This window comes from Oncorhynchus clarkii, chromosome 3 (genome assembly GCF_045791955.1).
Source record: "Oncorhynchus clarkii lewisi isolate Uvic-CL-2024 chromosome 3, UVic_Ocla_1.0, whole genome shotgun sequence".
NCBI classification, from domain to species: Eukaryota; Metazoa; Chordata; class Actinopteri; order Salmoniformes; family Salmonidae; genus Oncorhynchus; species Oncorhynchus clarkii.
This window is the reverse complement of record NC_092149.1, coordinates 4,697,190-4,717,728: the sequence shown is the minus strand read 5'-3', so window position 1 is coordinate 4,717,728 and position 20,539 is coordinate 4,697,190. Positions and strand designations below refer to the sequence as shown.

The following is a 20,539-nucleotide window of genomic DNA, read 5'->3' as shown; positions in this document are numbered from 1 at the left end:
ACACAGTGAGTGGCCCACTGTTAATCTGGGAGGCCAGTCTCTCTCCTTTTGAACACAGTTAGTGGCCCACTGCCTGGGAGGCCAGTTTACTCCATGAACACAGTGTAGTGGCCCACTGCTATGCCTTCTCTCTCCAGACCACAGTTAGTGGCCCACTGCCTGGGAGGCCAGTCTCTAAAATCCAGAACACAGTGAGTGGCCCACTGTCTGGGAGGCCAGTCTCTCTCCAGAACACAGTTAGTGGCCCACTGTCTGGGAGGCCAGTCTCTCTCCAGAACACAGTGAGTGGATACTGTAGCTAGCAGATGGTTGACCTGGAAAGGCTTGAATTTACTAAACCATGAGATTTGTCCTCTATATTGACCTATAAAGTGAATTATGCATGTGTGAGTTATATCAATTGATAATTTCTGCCTTGTTAGAATACAACCCTCTACTGCTCATCGTTACCCTCAGTCATCAGAACCCCCCCCCCCCCCCCCCAAAAAAAAATAGGATGGAATATTTGTTTCAATGAAAAACCACAATGTGTGTAGTAAAGGATTACACATATACCGTATTCAGTGCATTCCTGAAGTATTCAGACCCCTTGACTTTTCATACATTTTGTTACGTTACAGCCTTATTCTGAAATCTACACACAATAACACATAATGACAAAGTGAAAACAGTTTTTTAAAGACATTTTTATCCCCTAAAAAACAGTAATACCTTATTTACGTAAGTATTCAAACCCTAGTGCTATGAGACTCGAAATTGAGCTCAGGTGCATCATCCTTGAGACTCTTCCTAGAGCTGGCCGCCCGGCCAGAAACAACTCTCTCACCGTTGCTGCTTGCTATAGACCACCCTCTGCCCCCAGCTGTGCCCTGGACATCATATGTGAATTGATTTGTCCCCCATCTATCTTCAGAGCTCATGCTGCTAGGTGACCTAAACTGGGACATGCTTAACACCCCGGCCATCCTACAATCTAAGCTTGATACCCTCAATCTCACACAAATTATCAATGAACCTACCAGGTACAATCCCAAATCCGTAAACACGGGCACCCTCATAGATATCATCCTAACCAACCTGCCCTCCAAATACACCTCTGCTGTTTTCAACCAAGATCTCAGCGATCACTGCCTCATTGCCTGCATCCGTAATGGGTCTGCGGTCAAACGACCACCCCTCACCACTGTCAAACGCTCCCTGAAACACTTCAGCGAGCAGGCCTTTCTAATTGAACTGGTCAGGGTATCTTGGAATGACACATCCCGTCAGTAGAAAATGCCTGGTTATTCTTTAAAAGTGCCTTCCTCACCATCTTAAATAAGCATGCTCCATTCAAAAAATGTAGAACCAGGAACAGATATAGCCCTTGGTTCACTCCAGACCTGGCTGCCCTTGACCAGCACAAAAACATCCTGTGGTGTTCTGCATTAGCATCGAATAACCCCCGTGATATGCAACTTTTCAGGGAAGTTAGGAACCAATATACACAGGCAGTTAGGAAAGCTAAGGCTAGCTTTTTCAAACAGAAATTTGCATCCTGTAGCACAAACTCAAAAAAGTTCTGGGACACTGTAAAGTCCATGGAGAATAAGAGAACCTCCTCCCAGCTGTCCACTGCACTGAGGCTAGGAAACACTGTCACCACCGATAAATCCACTATAATTGATCATTTTAATAAGCATTTTTCTACGGCTGGCCATGCTTTCCACCTGGCTACCCCTACCCCGGTCAACTGCCCGGCACCCCCCACAGCAACTCGCCCAAGCCTCCCCATTTCTCCTTCACCCAAATCCAGATAGCTGATGTTCTGAAAGAGCGGCAAAATCTGGACCACTACAAAACAGCCGGGCTAGACAATCTGGACCCTCTCTTTCTAAAATGATCTGCCGAAATTGTTGCAACCCCTATTACTAGCCTGTTCAACCTCTCTTTCGTATCATCTGAGATTCCCAAAGATTGGAAAGCTGCCGCGATCATCCCCCTCTTCAAAGGGGGAGACACTCTAGACCCAAACTGCTACAAACCTATATCTATCCTACCCTGCCTTTCTAAGGTCTTTGAAAGCCAAGTTAAGAAACAGATCACCGACCATTTCGAATCCCACCGTACCTTCTCCGCTATGCAGTCTGGTTTCAGAGCTGGTTATGAGTGCACCTCAGCCATGCTCAAGGTACTAAATGATATCATAACCACCATCGATAAGAGACATTACTGTGCAGCCATATTCATCGACCTGGCCAAGGCTTTCGACTCTGTCAATCACCACATTCTTATCGGCAGACTAAACAGCCTTGGTTTCTCAAATGACTGCCTCGCCTGGCTCACCAACTACTTCTCAGATAGAGTCAGCATGTCAAATCGGACGGCCTGTTGTCTCGACCTCTCTATGGAGGTGCCACAAGGTTAAATTCTAGGGCCGACTCTCTTCTCTGTATATATCAATAATGTTGCTCTTGCTGCTGGTGATTCTCTATCCACCTCTATGCAGACGACACCATTCTGTATACTTCTGGCCCTTCTTTGGACACTGTGTTAACTAACCTCCAGATGAGCTTCAATGCCATACAACTCTCCTCCAATTGCTCCTAAATGCAAGTAAAACTAAATACATGCTCTTTAACCGATCGCTGCCTGCACCTGCCCGCCCGTCCAGCATCACTACTCTGGACGGTTCTGACTTAGAATATGTGGACAACTACAAATACCTAGGTGTCTGGTTAGACTGTAAACTCTCCTTCCAGGCTCACATTAAGCATCTCCAATCCAAAATTAAATCTAAAATTAAATCTAGAATCGGCTTCCTATTTCGCAACAAAGCATCCTTCACTCATGCTGCCAAACATACCCTCGTAAAACTCACCATCCTACCGATCCTCGACTTCGGCGATGTCATTTACAAAATAGCCTCCAACACTCTACTCAACAAATTGGGTGCAGTCTATCACAGTGCCATCCGTTTTGTCACCAAAGCCCCATATACTACCCACCATTGTGACCTGTATACTCTCGTTGGCTGGCCCTCGCTTCATACTCGTCGCCAAACCCACTGGCTCCAGGTCATCTACAAGTCTCTGCTAGGTAAAGCCCCGCCTTTATCTCAGCTCACTGGTCACTATAGCAGCACCCACCCGTAGCACGCGCTCCAGCAGGTATATCTCACTAGTCACCCCCAAAGCCAATTCCTCCTTTGGCAGCCTTTCAAGTTCTCTGCTACCAATGACTGGAACGAACTGCAAAAATCACTGAAGCTGGAGACTAATATCTCCCTCACTAGCTTTAAGCACCAGCTGTCAGAGCAGCTCACAGATCACTGCACCTGTACATAGCCCATCTGTAATATCGCCCATCCAACTACCTCATCCCCATACTGTATTTATTTATTTATCTTGCTCCTTTGCTCCCCAGTTTCTCTACTTGCACATTCATCTTCTGCACATCAATCACTCCAGTGTTTAATTGGTATGTTGTAATTACTTCGCCACCATGGCCTATTTATTGCCTTACCTATCTTATCTTACCTCATTTGCACACACTGTATAAAGATGTTTTCTACTGTATTATTGACTGTATGTTTGTATATTCCATGTGTAACTCTGTGTTGTTGTATGTGTCAAATTGCTTTGCTTTATTCTTGGCCAGGTCGCAATTGTAAATGAGAACTTGTTCTCAACTAGTCTACCTGGTTAAATAAAGGTAAAATAAATTAAAAAACGATGGTCACTCTGACAGAGCTCCAGAGTTTCTCTGTGCAGATGGGGGAACCTTCCAGAAGGACATCCATCTCTGCAGCACTCCACCAATCAGGCCTTTATGGTAGGGTGGCCAGATGGAAGCCACTCCTCAGTAAAAGGCACATGACAGCCCGCTTGGAGCTCGCCAAAAGGCACCTAAATGACTGACCATGAGAAACAAGATTATCTGGTCTGATGAAACCAAGATTAAACTTGTTGGACTGCATGCTAAGCATCACGTCTGGAGGAAACTTGGTACCATCCCTACGGTGAAGCATGGTGGTGGCAGCATCATGCTGTGGGGATGTTTTTCAGCAGCAGGGACTGGGAGGCTAGTCAGGATCGAAGGAAAGATGAACGGAGCAAAGTACAGGGAGATCTTTGATGAAAACCTGCTCCAGTGCGCTCAGGACCTTAGACTGGGGCGAAGGGTCACCTTCTAACAGGACAACGACCCTAAGCACACAGCCAAGACAATGCAGGAGTGGCTTCGGGACAAGTCTCTGAATGTCCTTGAGTGGCCCAGCCAGAGCCTGGACTTGAACCTGATCGAACATCTCTGGAGAGACCTGAAAATAGCTGTGCAGCGAAGCTCCCCATCCAACCTGACAGAGCTTGAGAGGATCTGCAGAGAAGAATGGGAGAAACTCCCCAAAAACAAGTGTGCCATGCTTGTAGCGTCTTACCCAAGAAGACTTGATGCTGTAATCTCTGCCAAAGGTGCTTCAACAAAGTACTGAGTAAAGGGTCTGAATACTTATGTAAATGTGATAATTCAGTTTTGTATTTTTTATAAATTAGCAAAAAAAAAAAAAGTTTTGCTTTGTCATTATGGCGTGTTGTGTGTAGATTGATGAGGGAAAAAAACTATTGAATCCATTTTAGAATAAGGCTGTAACGTAACAAACTGTGGAAAAAGTCAAGGGGTCAGAACACTTTCCGAAGGCACTGTATGTTGCAATCATGTCAGTTTACAGAAATGTGGGTGTGTATAATTTAGTTATAGGCCATATTCCAGAAAGTGAATTCAAAGAGTAACCATATTGATTTGAACATCAACCAATGTCTACAGGACAGGGTTAGTAGTATTGTTGTTGCTAGGTTGTGTCCCAAATGGCACCCTTTTCCTATAAAGTGCACTAATTTTAGGCTATGGTCAGATGTAGTGCACTATAAAGCGATGAGGGTGCCATTTGGGATGCATTCTTTGTGATTTAATGTCTTCATTCCCTTCTTGTTTTAGATATACTGTAGTAAGTTACCTGATAGCTTCTCCTGCAGTGAGTTGTACTTCACCTTTTATCGGTGGCATTCTGTGGTTCTTCTGGACGTTATACAACGTTTTACAGTGGTTCTTCTGGACGTTATACAACGTTTTACAGTGGTTCTTCTGGACGTTATACAACGTTTTACAGTGGTTCTTCTGGACGTTATACAACGTTTTACAATGGTTCTTCTGGACGTTATACAACGTTTTACAGTGGTTCTTCTGGACGTTATACAACGTTTTACAGTGGTTCTTCTGGACGTTATACAACGTTTTACAGTGGTTCTTCTGGACGTTATACAACGTTTTACAGTGGTTATTCTGGATGTTATACAACGTTTTACATTGGTTCTTCTGGACGTTATACAACGTTTTACAGTGGTTATTCTGGACATTATACAACGTTTTACATTGGTTCTTCTGGACGTTATACAACGTTTTACAGTGGTTCTTCTGGACGTTATACAATGTTTTACACTGTAAAAGGTGGTGGAGTGGGGAACCACTGACATTGAACTACAGGTATAGTGAACCTGTCCAATTAACTTAGTTGTAATTGTGTTGTATGTGCAATACCTGAATTATAGGTTTGTGTTTTTCCATGTTAAATCATTACAGCCAATGACCCTCTAAAATGTCTCTGATTCACTTTCATCAGTTCTTTGTATGAATGACATCCCATGTAAAACTCAAACCTCAACTTGCAATATGTCACCTAAGAATACATTGTATCTTCACGTGACATGAATCATTAAAATGTATATTTTCATACTTTTAATTCAGGCAAATCATGGTACTATCAAGTGAAAAAGCTAGAGTCAAGATCATCAGTGAAATAGGGACCAGTGCTACAGGTTCAACAGTAGAGGAACCTGTGCACATGCATGTGGACATTTCTTTACATTCTGTAACTACCTGGCCTCACTACCCACTCGTGTACCCAACTTACTTTAGACTGAATTCTAACAGGTGTCTCTCTTTTCTTTCAGTTTAAAATGATACTATTTATCATTTTTCTTACAGCCAAAATAAAGTATTTACTACAGAAGTCAGGAATGGTGTGTGTGTGTGATTATCATAAAACTGTTTATCATCACAGAAAGCAATTGGATATTTTCAAATTCATTGAGAGAGAGAGGAGGGAGAGAGAGAGCAAGAGAGGAGGGAGAGTGAGAGAAAGAGAGGAGGGAGAGTGAGAGAAAGAGAGGAGGGAGAGCGAGAGAGAGAGGAGAGGAGAGAGAGGAGAGAGGAAGAGAGAGAGAGAGCGAGAGAGGAGGGAGAGAATAGAATAAATAGAGATTATTAGACTGTTGTTTGCATCTTGCCAATAATCAGGTGAACTGGCAGAGAAACAGACACCGCCCATTGACTGTTTTTCCCTGAGATATGTATGTGCTAAAATATAAACATTGTTGTAGATATTATACAAAATAGGATCATTGTTATTATTGTTCAATCTGTGATTTAAAACATTTTCATGCATTGGTCCACAAACCCCAAAAAAGGTTGTGAAATAACTTTTTTGTGTACCTCATATGTAAGATACATTTATGTACAACAGGAAACAGGAAACAAGAGGAATTGAAGACTTCAAAGTTGCTTTTCTAACTGTGGTATTACGGTTTAATTTGTAGGATATACTCCAATCTGTTCTGTATGATCTATGGTCTCTTTCTTAGAGAGTTTTTGCAGGTTTATGGACAAAATATTTCAGTGGTTATTTTTTTAAATGTTTCATTTAGATTTCAACAAATTTGTTTAAAGAAACACAAAAGCACATGAACAAATGTACTGTCTCTGTATACTCAGAATAATAAATAACAGAGTCAACTGAAATTCTGTCATTCGTCTTTCAAGAGGAGCAACAGAGCAGCTGCTTACTCTAGCACTCTGTTTTTCCAGCCTGGTCTCATAGACTACACATAACATACTCTAGCACTCTGATTTTCCAGCCTGGTCTCATAGACTACATGTAACATAGTAAATGTAAATCCAGATTTCGAAACACTAAATTTATTATAATATGTTACATTTGGTATGGTTACATAAGACAGAAGGTTACTTAAGACAAAAAACAAAAGTAGAGTGGTTGGTCAGGTTGGGTAGGTGTAAAACATGAACATCAAGCAACCCAAAGGCTGTGTGTTCTGAATAACATCAGACAATTTTAGAATTTGATCTAATTAGCAACTTTGGAACTACTTACCAACTTTGCAACTACTTAGCATGTTAGCTAACCCTTCCCCTAACCTTAACCTAACTCCTAACCTTAACCCCTAACCTGGCTAACATTAGCGTTAGCCACCTAGATAACTTTAGCCTCAAGAAATTAGAACTCATAACATATCATCCGTTTTGCAAATTCGTAACATATTGTACGAAATGGAAGATGGACATCCACAAATGAATAGCATGCCAAACGTTACATTTCATACTATTTGAAGTGTCACAGATATACGTTTACTATGTTACGTCTACCCCTGAGTCCAGGTTGGTATTTCATTCTGTTTCTCCTCTTTCTGTTTATTGTGTACAGGCAACAAAAAAACGCATGCATTCACATAAATATTGTTGTAGATTCACACTTTTACATTTTAAGTTAAATCAGCACAATGGAAACAAGAAAGATTATGTTGTCCATCCGTCCATCCATTTACTACTATGTGAACATGTGGCTGGCCTGCTGTGTGACTCTGATAAAGGTGGTCCTGCGACTGAGCTCCTTCAGTTTGGCAGCTCCTACGTAGGTGCAGGTGGAGCGCAGACCACCCAGAATGTCCCTGATGGTGGCCTCTACATCCCCCCTGTACGGTACCTCCACCGTCCTGCCCTCTGATGCTCTGCAGGAGGAGAGGGGTATGGAGGGATTGAGGAAGAGGGGAAAACTTGTCAATAAATCTATGGTCTTTCCATTGGGTTGATCAGGCACATTGATTTCTTAGGTCTTCGACATCATCAACAGTTTTGTACTAAACAGACCAGAGCTAACTACTAAATGAACATTTTGTGAAGGAAATGTGTGCGCTTGCTTGTAAGTTACTGTAAGAAAAACTGAAAGGATACTGTATTTATATAGTGTGGGCGGAAGGTAGGCTAGTGCAGGGGTTCCCAACCATGGGTACAAGGACCCCCTGGGGTACTTGAGAAGACTCATGAGACCATAGGCCTTCTGGTAAAATGCACAAGGGGGTACTTCAGGGGTACTCCAGGCAGAGCTAAATTCAGTCGGTGGTACAGTAACCGAAGAAGGCTGGGAACCACTGTCCTAGCGGTTAGATCACTGGGCCATTAACCGTAAGGTTGCTACTTTAAATCCCCACCCCGGCAAGGTGAAAGCAATCTGTTGAAGTGCCCTTGAGCAAGGCACTTAACACTCATTTCTCCAGGGCCCTGGCTTTGACCTCACTCTCCGAGGGCGTCTCAGGGAGAACGGGATATGCCCAGTTCCCATGTGTAAGACAGGACAGATATAAGCACCCACCTAATGAGTACTGTTTACCTGTACTCTGCCACTCCCCCTACATGTTTCTTCATGGCCGTGTCAGAGCTCATCCCATAGAACAGCTGGACCTTTCTGCCATTCTTCTCAATGACCTCCCCGGCACACTGGTCGTGGCCAGCCAGCATGCCCCCCAGCATCACAAAATCAGCTCCAGCGCCTAGAATCACACACACACAACCCTGTTGAGAGAGGGTCAGGCAAGGCAGTATTTTTGAGTGACACAACACAATGCATGCGCTCCAAATGCATCCTATTACCAATATAGTGCACTACTATGACCAGGCACCATAAAGAACAGGACACACACACAATGTCACTATGATAGTATGATTTATCAAACCAGGACTCACCAAATGCCTTAGCCACATCCCCAGGACAGCTGCATCCGCCATCCTGGTGAGATAAAACAAAACATATTGAGCAAACATTGTGGAACGTTCAGTGGTTTAATGTCTCAAAGGGAAAGCCAGGTGTAACCCGAGCTCCAGCACCTTTAACCCCTGGGTTCGTTCAGATAGAAATGTTGTGTAGATACATGTACATGTATTGTGCAGGTGCGTTGCACCCTCCTGAATCTGACCCAAGAGGTCAGAATGTCAGAAGGTTCTTGAGGTCAGAGGTCACTCACTGAGATGATGTGAGCCTTCAGGCCGTGGGCGGAGTCTGCACACTCTATGACAGCACTGAGCTGGGGATATCCCACTCCCGTCTTAATGCGCGTCGTACACACAGAACCTAGAGGGGAATCATGACGTGTCAGTTTGTCAGGAGCTGAATGCACTCAGCTGAAGTATTGTTCTCTCTTGAAGGGAGCCATGGTGAACTCATGACTCCATATAGTGCTCTACTTATAGTGCACTATGTAGGGAAGAGGGTGCTAGAGTAACAGACAGAGTAACATAGAGTAACAGACAGAGCAACATAGAGTAACATACAGAGTAACAGAGTAACAAAGTAACAGACAGAGTAACAGAGTAACAGACAGAGTAACAAAGTAACAGACAGAGTAACATAGAGTAACAGACAGAGTAACAGAGTAACATACAGAGTAACAGAGTAACAGACAGAGTAACAAAGTAACAGACAGAGTAACAGAGTAACAGAGAGTAACAGAGAGTAACAGGGTAACAGACAGAGTAACATATGGAGTACCAGACAGAGTACCAGACAGAGTACCAGACAGAGTACCAGACAGAGTAACAGACAGAGTAACAGAGTAACAGACAGAGTAACAGAGAAACCGACAGAGTAAAAGAGAGAAACAGACAGAGCAATAGAGTAACAGAGTAACTAATAGAGTAACAGACAGAGTAACATATGGAGTACCAGAGTAACAGACAAAGTAACAGACAGAGTAACAGACAGAGTAACAGACAGGGTAACAGAGTAACAGATGGAGTAACAGACAGAGTACCAGAGTAACAGACAGAGTAACAGACAGAGTATTGGAGTACCAGACAGAGTACCAGAGTAACAGACAGGGTAACAGAGTAACAGATGGAGTAACAGACAGAGTACCAGAGTAACAGACCCACCTGGCCCAATACCCACTTTAATGATGTCAGCTCCTGCCAGGATCAGCTCCTCCACCATCTCTCCTGTCACCACGTTGCCAGCCTGACCACAGTTAGACACACACAGACAGACACACAGACAGACACAGTCATAGCATTTAGAATCCCTATACAGCTACCAAACCAACTAACTACCAAACAGGTGATAGTTTAACATTGCATGGCACATCACATTGCACATGTTAGAATATTTGCAGTAATTAAAACGACATAAGCAAATTAAGTCTTGGAAAGCTGTTCAGCTGTGTTAACTTGATGGAACGGCCTCACCATTATAGTGTGTTGGGGAAACCTCCCCCTGACGGTTTTGACAAACTCCACAAAGTGTTCAGAGTAGCCGTTGGCAACGTCCAGACAGACAAATCTGATGTCAGAGACGGCCTCCAGGACGCTGCACAGCTTCTCCAGGTCGGCTTGACCGCTGCCTGAACTGACCGCTACGTGCTGAGGGGGACGGGGACAGGGCGGCAGTGTGAGAGAACAACCAGGGTTGGAAGGATGGAGGTGCTACCGTAGAAATAGAATCATTAGAACGGGTCTGGAGCCTCTGATTTGACTGGTAAACTTGACTGGTAAACTGATTTGACTGGCATCATTGACTTGTAAAGGGGTGGCCGTTCTAGCGATTATATTTCTATGGGTGCTACTATAAGCACTCCCATAACAAATCAGAGCACTAGTCCTTATAAGCGTTAGAAACATTACCATGGGCCACCCACTATTTCCATAACAACTCCTGAATTCAATACATTATTCAAACCCTGGGGACACCACTGTTGCATGAGGTCATGAAAATGCTGTATGATGACAATTCTAGCTGTCCTCCAAACATTGTTGTCTATGTTTATTACAAACCTCCAAACATTGTTGTCTGGGATTATTACAAACCTCCAAACATTGTTGTCTGGGATTATTACAAACCTCCAAACATTGTTGTCTGGGATTATTACAAACCTCCAAACATTGTTGTCTGGGATTATTACAAACCTCCAAACATTGTTGTCTGGGATTATTACAAACCTCCAAACATTGTTGTCTGGGTTTATTACAAACCTCCAAACATTGTTGTCTGGGATTATTACAAACCTCCAAACATTGTTGTCTGGGATTATTACAAACCTCCAAACATTGTTGTCTGGGATTATTACAAACCTCCAAACATTGTTGTCTGGGATTATTACAAACCTCCAAACATTCTGGAAACTTGGCTGCAAAAGCCTTCCACTCCTCCACAGTGTAGTGCTTCTGCATGGCGGTGAAGAGAGTTTGCTAGAGGAGAATGTAGAGAAACAAGAAGAACGGAAATTCACAGCGTTACTTAGTACTCTGGCAACTGACCATTCACAGGTCATCACCCTGGCAACCCATTCACAGGTCATCACCCTGGCTACCCTTTCACAGGTCATCACCCTGGCAACCCTTTCACAGGTCATTACCCTGGCAACCCATTCACAGATCATCACCCTGGCAACCCTTTCACAGGTCATCACCCTGGCAACCCTTTCACAGGTCATCACCCTGGCAACCCTTTCATAGGTCATCACCCTGGCTACTCTTTCACAGGTCATCACCCTGGCAACCCTTTCACAGGTCATCACCCTGGTTACTCTTTCACAGGTCATCACCCTGGCAACCCTTTTACAGGTCATCACCCTGGCTACTCTTTCACAGGTCATCACCCTGGCTACTCTTTCACAGGTCATCAGGTTGTCAAGACTTCACTGAAGCAGACCTGGGGATGACTGGACTTGTTGTTGTTGTTGTTGATAGAGAAACAACAGAACCACTGGAGTTTTTCCTGGTCTGGTCACGTGGTCAGTAGAAACTCCCTGACCCTTACCATGGCATGTGTCCAGGTCTGATCATGTGGTCAGTAGAAACTCCCTGACCCTTACCATGGCATGTGTCCAGGTCTGATCATGTGGTCAGTAGAAACACCCTGACCCTTACCATGGCATGTGTCCAGGTCTGATCACGTGGTCAGTAGAAACTCCCTGACCCTTACCATGGCATGTGTCCAGGTCTGATCACGTGGCCAGTAGAAACTCCCTGACCCTTACCATGGCATGTGTCCAGGTCTGATCACGTGGTCAGTAGAAATTCCCTGACCCTTACCATGGCATGTGTCCAGGTCAGATCATGTGGTCAATAGAAACTCCCTGACCCTTACCATGGCATGTGTCCAGGTCTGATCATGTGGTCAATAGAAACTCCCTGACCTTTACCATGGCATGTGTCCAGGTCTGATCATGTGTCCAGCAGTGTTTCCATACTGCCCTCTCCCACCTGGACAAAAGGAACATCTATGTGAGAATGCTATTAATTGACTACAGCTCAGCGTTCAACACCATAGTCTCCTCAAAGCTCATCGCTAAGCTAAGGACCCTGGGACTGGATCCTGGACTTCCTGACGGGCCGCCCCCAGGTGGTAAGGGTAGGTAACAATACATCCAACACGCTGGCCCCTCTGGGGTGCGTGCTCAGTGCCCTCCTGTACTCCCTGTTTACTCATAACTGCATGGCCAGGCACGACTCCAACACCATCATTAAGTTTGGTAGGCCTGATCACCAACAACGATGAGACAGCCTATAGGGAAGAGGTCAGAGACATGACAGTGTGGTGCAAGGACAACAACCTCTCCCTCAACGTGATCAAGACAAAGGAGATGATTGTGGTCTACAGGAAAAGGAGGACTGGGCAAGCCCCCATTCTCATCAATAGGGCTGTAGTGGAGCAGGTTGAGAGCTTCAAGTTCCTTGGCGTCATCACCAACAAACTAACATGTTCCAAGCACACCAAGACAGTCGTGAAGAGGGCACGACAAAACCTATTCCCCCTCAGGAGACTGAAAAGATTTGGCATGGGTCCTCAGATCCTCAAAAGGTTTTACAGCTGCACCATCGAGAGCATCCTGACGGGTTGCATCAATGCCTGGTATGGCAACTGCTCGGCCTCCGACCACAGGGCACTACAGAGGGTAGTGCGTACGGCCCAGTACATCACCGGGGCCAAGCTTCCTGCCATTCAGGACCTCTATACCAGGTGGTGTCAGAGGAAGGCCCTAAAAATTGTCAAAGACTCCAGCCACCCTAGTCATAGACTGTTCTCTCTGCTACCACACAGCAAACGGTACCGGAGCACAAAGTCTAGGTCCAATAGGGTGCCATTTGGGAATAGGGTGCCATTTTGGGAATAGGGTGCCATTTTGGAAAAGGGTGCCATTTGGGAATAGAGTGCCATTTTGGGAATAGGGTGCCATTTTGGGAATAGGGTGCCATTTGGGAATAGGGTGCCATTTTAGGAATAGGGTGCCATTTGGGAATAGGGTGCCATTTTGGGAATAGGGTGCCATTTTGGAAAAGGGTGCCATTTGGGAATATAGTGCCATTTTGGGAATAGGGTGCCATTTTGGGAATAGGGTGCCATTTGGGAATAGGGTGCCATTTTGGGAATAGAGTGCCATTTTGGGAATAGAGCCATTTTGCCATTTGGGAATAGGGTGCCATTTTGGGATAGGGTGCCATTTGGGAATAGGGTGCCATTTTGGGAATAGGGTGCCATTTTGGAAAAGGGTAGGGTGCCATTTTGGGAATAGGGTGCCATAATAGGGTGCCATTTTGGAAAAGGGTGCCATTTTGGGAATAGAGTGCCATTTTGGGAATAGGGTGCCATTTTGGAAAAGGGTGCCATTTGGGAATAGGGTGCCATTTTGGGAATAGGGTGCCATTTGTGCCATTTTGGGAATAGAGTGCCATTTTGGAAAAGGGTGCCATTTGGGAATAGGGTGCATTTTGGGAATAGGGTGCCATTTTGGGAATAGGGTGCCATTTGGGAATAGGGTGCCATTTTGGGAATAGGGTGCCATTTTGGAAAAGGGTGCCATTTGGGAATAGAGTGCCATTTGGAATGCACAATCCCAAACGGTACAGTGCTAACCTTGCTGAGGACCTGTGCCATCTCAAAGGTGCCCGTGGTGTCCATGTTGGCAGCGATGATGGGGATGCCATGGTAACTCTGTTTGGAATTACGGAATGTGAACGTCCTCCGTAGGTCCACCTGTGAGGAGGGGAGCACAGTAACAATAAATAATCCTAGTGTATCCCAAATGGGACCCTATTCCCTATATAGTGCACTACTTCTGACCAGAGCCCTATGAGCACTACATAGAGAACAGAGGGTGCCATTTGGGACGCAAGCCAATAAATCACACATTTTATTCATGAACGCCTATCAAAACACCAAAAGGTACAAATGCATGATTCGAAGAGGAAACCACACAGACGTTTAGCATTAGAAGTTGTGGGTATACTGCCTGAAGTCAGGACAGTTGACATAACATGAGAGGATTGGGAAGACCAGTTAAGTTGTGGTAATGTATAACATACGGGTGATGTTTGCTGGATTTGCCCCCAGACTGACGGCCTGTATTGAAACTATTTGAGGGTTTAAAGAAGTTAGAACACTGGTATTGAAGTAGATTATTTTATTGTTTTAACTATTAAAAAAATACATATGTTCATATTTCTCCCCGAGATGTCTCTCCATCCGGGATAAAATGTATGACAATGCTGGCAACAAATAACCTATTATCCATCCTTTAATCTAATTCAATGACTAATCAACAAACCAATGGCTGCTAGTGAGTGTATGGCCATATGCTAAAAGCATAATATTGTGTCAACTACAGTAAAACGACACATTAAAAAAAAGCCTTGATCTCAATCCTCTGATGATGATGTCTCATTGTTTCCTCAGCCTGCCTGGGTTCATCATGAATCAGCCTGAGCATCAGCCTGCCTGGCTTCATCATGAATCAGCCTGAGCATCAGGCTGCCTGGGTTCACCATAGATCAGCCTTAAATGTGTTCACAATGAATCAGCCTGAGACTCAGCCTGCCTGGGTTAATCAGAATCAGCCTGAATCAGCCTGTCTGGGTTTCCCGTGAATCAGCCTGAATGGGTTCATCATGAATCAGCCTGAATCAGCCTGCCTGTGTTCACCATGAATCAGCCTGAATCAGCCTGCCTGGGTTAATCAGAATCAGCCTGAATCAGCCTGTCTGGGTTCCCCGTGAATCAGCCTGAATGGGTTCATCATGAATCAGCCTGAATCAGCCTGCCTGTGTTCACCATGAATCAGCCTGAATCAGCCTGCCTGGGTTAATCAGAATCAGCCTGAATCAGCCTGTCTGGGTTCCCCGTGAATCAGCCTGAATGGGTTCATCATGAATCAGCCTGAATCAGCCTGCCTGTGTTCACCATGAATCAGCCTGAATCAGCCTGTCTGGGTTCATCAGGAATCAGTCTGAACCTCAGCCTGTCTGGGTTCATCAGGAATCAGTCTGAACCTCAGCCTGTCTGGGTTCACTGTGAATCAGCCTGAATCAGCATGTCTGGATTCACTGTGAATCAGCCTGTCGAGGTTCACCCTGAATCAGCCTGTCTGGGTTCCCCCTGAATCAGCCTGTCTGGGTTCACCCTGAATCAGCCTGTCTGGGTTCACCCTGAATCAGCCTGTCTGGGTTCACCTTGAATCAGCCTCTCTGGGTTCACCCTGAATCAGCCTGTCTGGGTTCACCCTGAATCAGCCTGTCTGGGTTCACCCTGAATCAGCCTGTCTGGGTTAATCCTAAAAGAATAAGCAAATAGAACTTCAGATGTAGGACAGAACAGATTAACAGTGTCTCTGTCTACGTCCCAAATGGCACCCTATATAGTACTCTACATTTGAGAGCCCTATGGTGCATTATATAGGGAATAGGGTGCCACTCAGTGTCACACTCACTGTCCCCTATGGGCCCTGGTCAAAATAAGTGAACTATATAGGGAATATAATGCCATATGGGAATAAGGTGCAAGCTTGACTCTCTCATGTCATGTACTGTAAAAAAAATATATGTATAAAATAGAAACACCCACAAATGTAGTTGTTTCAACCAATCCTTATTCAGTAACTGGTACCAAAGCCTTGTTTAAGTTGACTCAACTCTTCAGTCAAAGTGTTACCTGGACTTTTTTAGTAGGCCCAACAATATCTCTAATATGAGAAAACGCAAGAAAAGAATTCAGCCGACTTAAAGTGATGGGTTTTCTCCATTTGTCTCATATGTTCATTCAACTATAAATGATTATTTTTGGTATGTTACCTGAAAAAAAGGCTGTGGAACAGTCACACACGCACACGCACACACAACACACACACAAATGTCCTAATAACAGCCTGTGGATTGTTGTCAACAATAAGGCATATTCCATTTAGTTAGCGTTTAACTGAGAGTGTCATGTCTCATATCCCACCGTGTCATATCCTGCCGTGTCATGTCTCATATGTCATCACATAGAGGTATAGGTGTTGACAGGCGCTAGCCAGGCAGAACATTGTGAACTCTGTGCCAGGCAGGCAGTGGGAGAAGGCACAAATATACACACACATTGACGTATGCACACACACACAAAGACCAACATTCAGCGTCAAACACACACACACACAAGCATGCACGCACAGGCGCACACACACGCCCATACAAGCCCCGCTTATGGGAAGGTGACCTCCACACACACACAGGGAAGGTTACTGTGTTCTGCTGTAGCAAGCTAAGGAACCATAGTGTATGTTCTACACAGATATCCTCTACATCACCAGTTCTATATGGAATCCTATGGTATCTTTCATCACTGACCCTCCACAACTGACCCACCCAACACAGCTGGCTTGGGATAGTTAGTATGTCATTTGTGATTCAACGCAGATTTGAACATAATACTTGATGCTCTTGGCCCCCTTGGGAGTCCACCATGGCTCTACCTTTCTCTTTTCTGTGCTGACAAGGCAAAACACATTAGACATCTACAACAGCAGCTATAAAGGCTGGTTTATAACACCTTACCTCTGACCTGCTCTTCAGGCTGCTTCTCTTGGGTCTGAACAGGACATCTTTAAAGTCCAGCTTCACATCCACGTCTATCCGAGGCATGATGGCCTGTCACCTCCGGGATGGTCCAATCCCTGTCCCAGTCCAATAAATCAATAATTCTATGAATCACTAGATCAACATAGAGCCTGTGATGTGGTCTGCTGAGACCCAGACAGTAGCCAACCCTGAACCTCCAGATGCATTAAATATTTATAGCATGTTAACAGGCTCTCCTCTCCCAGCAGCACACACACCTATGGCTTTATTTGGTCTCTCTCTCTCTCTCTCTCTCTCATATATATAACTGAGAGCAGTGCAGAGGGAGGCAGACGCAGTTGCAGCACTAGTAGAAGTGGTATTGTCACTGGCCATCTGACACACATTCATGTCAGATGGACCTATCACTGCAGAGAACAGCACAGCTGCTGACAGAACCAGGAAGTACTGGAGTCAGTCAACATCCTCAGAGGGGATGGGGTGAGGTATATACACTAAAACATTCACAAGGTAGGAAACCCCAAAACGGTTTTTTAATGGGTCACTGAAGGCCAAATTCTGTGCATTACTTTGCATGAATTCTATGAGTTATTATCCTATGGATAAAATTGTCATCGTCATCCTCTTCATTGTATCATTCTATTCATCATCCTCAACTATATAATCAAAATAATTTCTCAAATATTGAGAAAATGGAACCTGAATCACATAATGAAATAGGGTGTATTACCCAACCATACCACTAGGAGGGGAAAGGGAGTTTCTTTTCATGAGGAAACAGCTGAAATACAAACTGTTCCAAAGTCCCACAAAGAAATGTCCTAATGACTGCGGACCGTATTCAACAATGAGACATTTTCCATTTAGTTAGTATTTAACACAAATGATCACCTTAACAAATTATGATATCTTCACCCTGGGATATAGGCTACCCTAACTTTAAGGAATTCAACAAAAAGTTATTCAAATGAGCAGTAGTTCACATTGTGTGTAGCCTAAGGTTTTTTATTTTTATTTTTACATTTGTCAAATTAATATTTTATTTCAACCATTTTAAAGTATTGAATTGGTTATCTTTCAAAATGTGACAGAAACATGGTTACTGACATGCCACTCTTGTAGTCTCTTGCTTGGCACATTGCGAAGGCTGGTGGGTTGGGGACAAGTAACATAGTGTTAAATGAGCCAAGCAGCCCAGAGCAAGGCAGTTAACTCACTGTTCCCTTCGGGCGCTGAAGACGTGGATGTTGATTAAGGCATCCCCCCCCCCCCCTTTAGGTTATCAGTAACAGCATTGCTCAGTGCAAACACAACTCCTTTAGGATCTCTATGACATCTTGAGACAAGTCCACAACTGATAGAAAATACTCACAAATGAAACATTAAGTACGAAATAAATATTTTATTAATACTTGAAAATAAATATGAAATCTTGCTTTAAATTTCAACTCATTAAAACACAGCTTTAAATACAGAACAGAACCTTAACTACAGAAATCATTGATCAACAAATTGAAATCCATTGTTCAGGTACATGGTGTAAATAGCTATTTAAAAAGAAAGGAAGAGCTTTGGTAGAGAATTCTTCTCCATTTCCTTTAACCCTTATTTTACCAGTTAAGTTGACTGAGAACATGTTCTCATTTACAGCAACGACCTGGGGAATAGTTACGGGGGAGAGGATGTATGAGCCAATTGGCAGCTCATACATGATTAGGTGACCGTGATGGTTTGAGGGCCAGATTTGGGAATTTAGCCAGGACACCAGGGTTAACACCCCTACTCTTGTGATAAGTGCCATGGGATCTTTAGTGACCACAGAGAGTCAGGACACCCGTTTAACGTCTCATCCGAAAGACGACACGCTACACAGGGCAATGTCCCCAAACACTGTCCTGGGTCATTGGGATATTTTTTTTTAGAGCAGAGGACAGGGTGCCTCCTACTGGCCCTCCAACACCACTTCCATTAGTATCCAGGGACAAACCATGTTTAGATCTGAGCAAGCCAGCAGTGGGATGCCGGGTGGTATGAGAAGCAATAATGTGACTTCTGTAGACTGGTAACAGGCCTGGTATGGTACATTTTTTGAACACGCTGCAGGCCAGAAGATAAATTGAGTAACTCATATGTGGAAGACAGTGGGAACATCCATCCCAACGGACACCCTATATAGTGCATTACTTCATTACAGCCCTATGGGCCCTGATAAAAAAAATCTAATAAAGACTATTTACCTGGTCTGGTACACTCTTCTAGTCTAATGTAATGACTATTTCAACACTATGGTCAGAGACATCACATTTATATACCGTTTGTATATGGCAGAGATAAAGATATCAAAATACAATGGAGTGTAAAGTATACATATATTGAACAAAAAGCTTATTTCTCTCAAATTGTGCACAAATCTGTTTACATCCCTGGTAATGAGCATTTCCCCTGTGCCAAGATAATCAAGAAGCTGGCATATCAAGAAGTTGATTAAACAGCACAATCCTTACACAGGTGCACCTTGTGCTGGGGGACAATAAAAGATCGGTCTAAAATGTGCAGTTGTCACACAACACAATACCATAGATGTCTCAAGTTGAGGGAGCGTGCAGTTGGCATGCTGACTGCAGGAATGTCCACCAGAGCTGTTGCCAGAGAAATTACTGTTCAGAATGCTACTGTATGCAGTCATATAGCACCTCATACAGTAGCACACTACTACTACAACACCAATACTGCAGTACTACTACACTACTGGTATACTACCCCTTGGTATATTCCTACTACAGTACTACCCCTGGTATACTACTACAGCACTACCCCTGGTATACAACTACTACAGCACTACTACTGGTATACAACTACTGGTATACTACTACAGCACTACCCCTGGTATACAACTACTACTGGTATACAACTACTACAGCACTACCTCTGGTATACTACTACTACAGCACTACTACTGGTATACAACTACTGGTATACTACTACAGCACTACCCCTGGTATACAACTACAGCACTACTACTGGTATACAACTACTACAGCACTACTACTGGTATACAACTACTACAGCACTACCTCTGGTATACTACTACTACAGCACTACTACTGGTATACAACTACTACAGGTATACTACTACAGCACTACCCCTGGTATACAACTACTACAGCACTACTACTGGTATACAACTACTACAGCACTACCTCTGGTATACTACTACTACAGCACTACTACTGGTATACAACTACTGGTATACTACTACAGCACTACCCCTGGTATACAACTACTACAGCACTACTACTGGTATACAACTACTACTGGTATACTACTACAGCACTACCCCTGGTATACAACTACTACTGGTATACAACTACAGCACTACTACTGGTATACAACTACTACAGCACTACTACTGGTATACAACTACTACAGCACTACCTCTGGTATACTACTACTACAGCACTACTACTGGTATACAACAGCACTACTGGTATACTACTACAGCACTACCCCTGGTATACAACTACTACAGCACTACTACTGGTATACAACTACT

General features: G+C 44.0%; 1 protein-coding gene across 2 annotated transcripts; it reads right to left on the bottom strand.

The window, feature by feature from the left end:
* Nucleotides 1-6,995: 6,995 nt before the first annotated feature.
* On the bottom strand, nucleotides 6,996-17,306 carry LOC139386841 (GMP reductase 1-like). Of its 2 annotated transcripts, none has more exons than XM_071132694.1 (9): nucleotides 16,963-17,306; nucleotides 14,012-14,131; nucleotides 11,260-11,343; nucleotides 10,345-10,518; nucleotides 10,036-10,117; nucleotides 9,129-9,235; nucleotides 8,851-8,893; nucleotides 8,498-8,657; nucleotides 6,996-7,838 (listed from the first exon to the last, which is right to left on the bottom strand). In XM_071132694.1, the coding sequence occupies exons 1-9, from the start codon at nucleotides 17,047-17,049 to the stop codon at nucleotides 7,658-7,660; spliced, it is 1,038 nt and encodes a 345-aa protein (XP_070988795.1). In that variant the 5' UTR covers nucleotides 17,050-17,306; the 3' UTR covers nucleotides 6,996-7,657. The 2 variants fall into 2 exon arrangements, with proteins under 2 accessions (XP_070988795.1, XP_070988804.1); XM_071132703.1 differs by having other exon boundaries at nucleotides 6,996-7,839; nucleotides 8,517-8,657; nucleotides 16,963-17,252.
* Between the last annotated feature and the right edge of the window lie 3,233 nt (nucleotides 17,307-20,539).

What these genes read in the sequence shown, in the direction of transcription:
- LOC139386841 (XM_071132694.1), bottom strand. Translation starts at nt 17,049, where the DNA reads ATGCCTCGGATAGACGTGGATGTGAAGCTGGACTTTAAAGATGTCCTG. An exon ending in AGTTTCCAGAATGTTTGGAG is followed by an intron (nt 10,519 to 11,259) that starts GTTTGTAATAAT and finishes CGTCCCCCTCAG; the next exon opens with CACGTAGCGGTCAGTTCAGG. An exon ending in TTCCCCAACACACTATAATG is followed by an intron (nt 10,118 to 10,344) that starts GTGAGGCCGTTC and finishes AACTGTGGTCAG; the next exon opens with GCTGGCAACGTGGTGACAGG.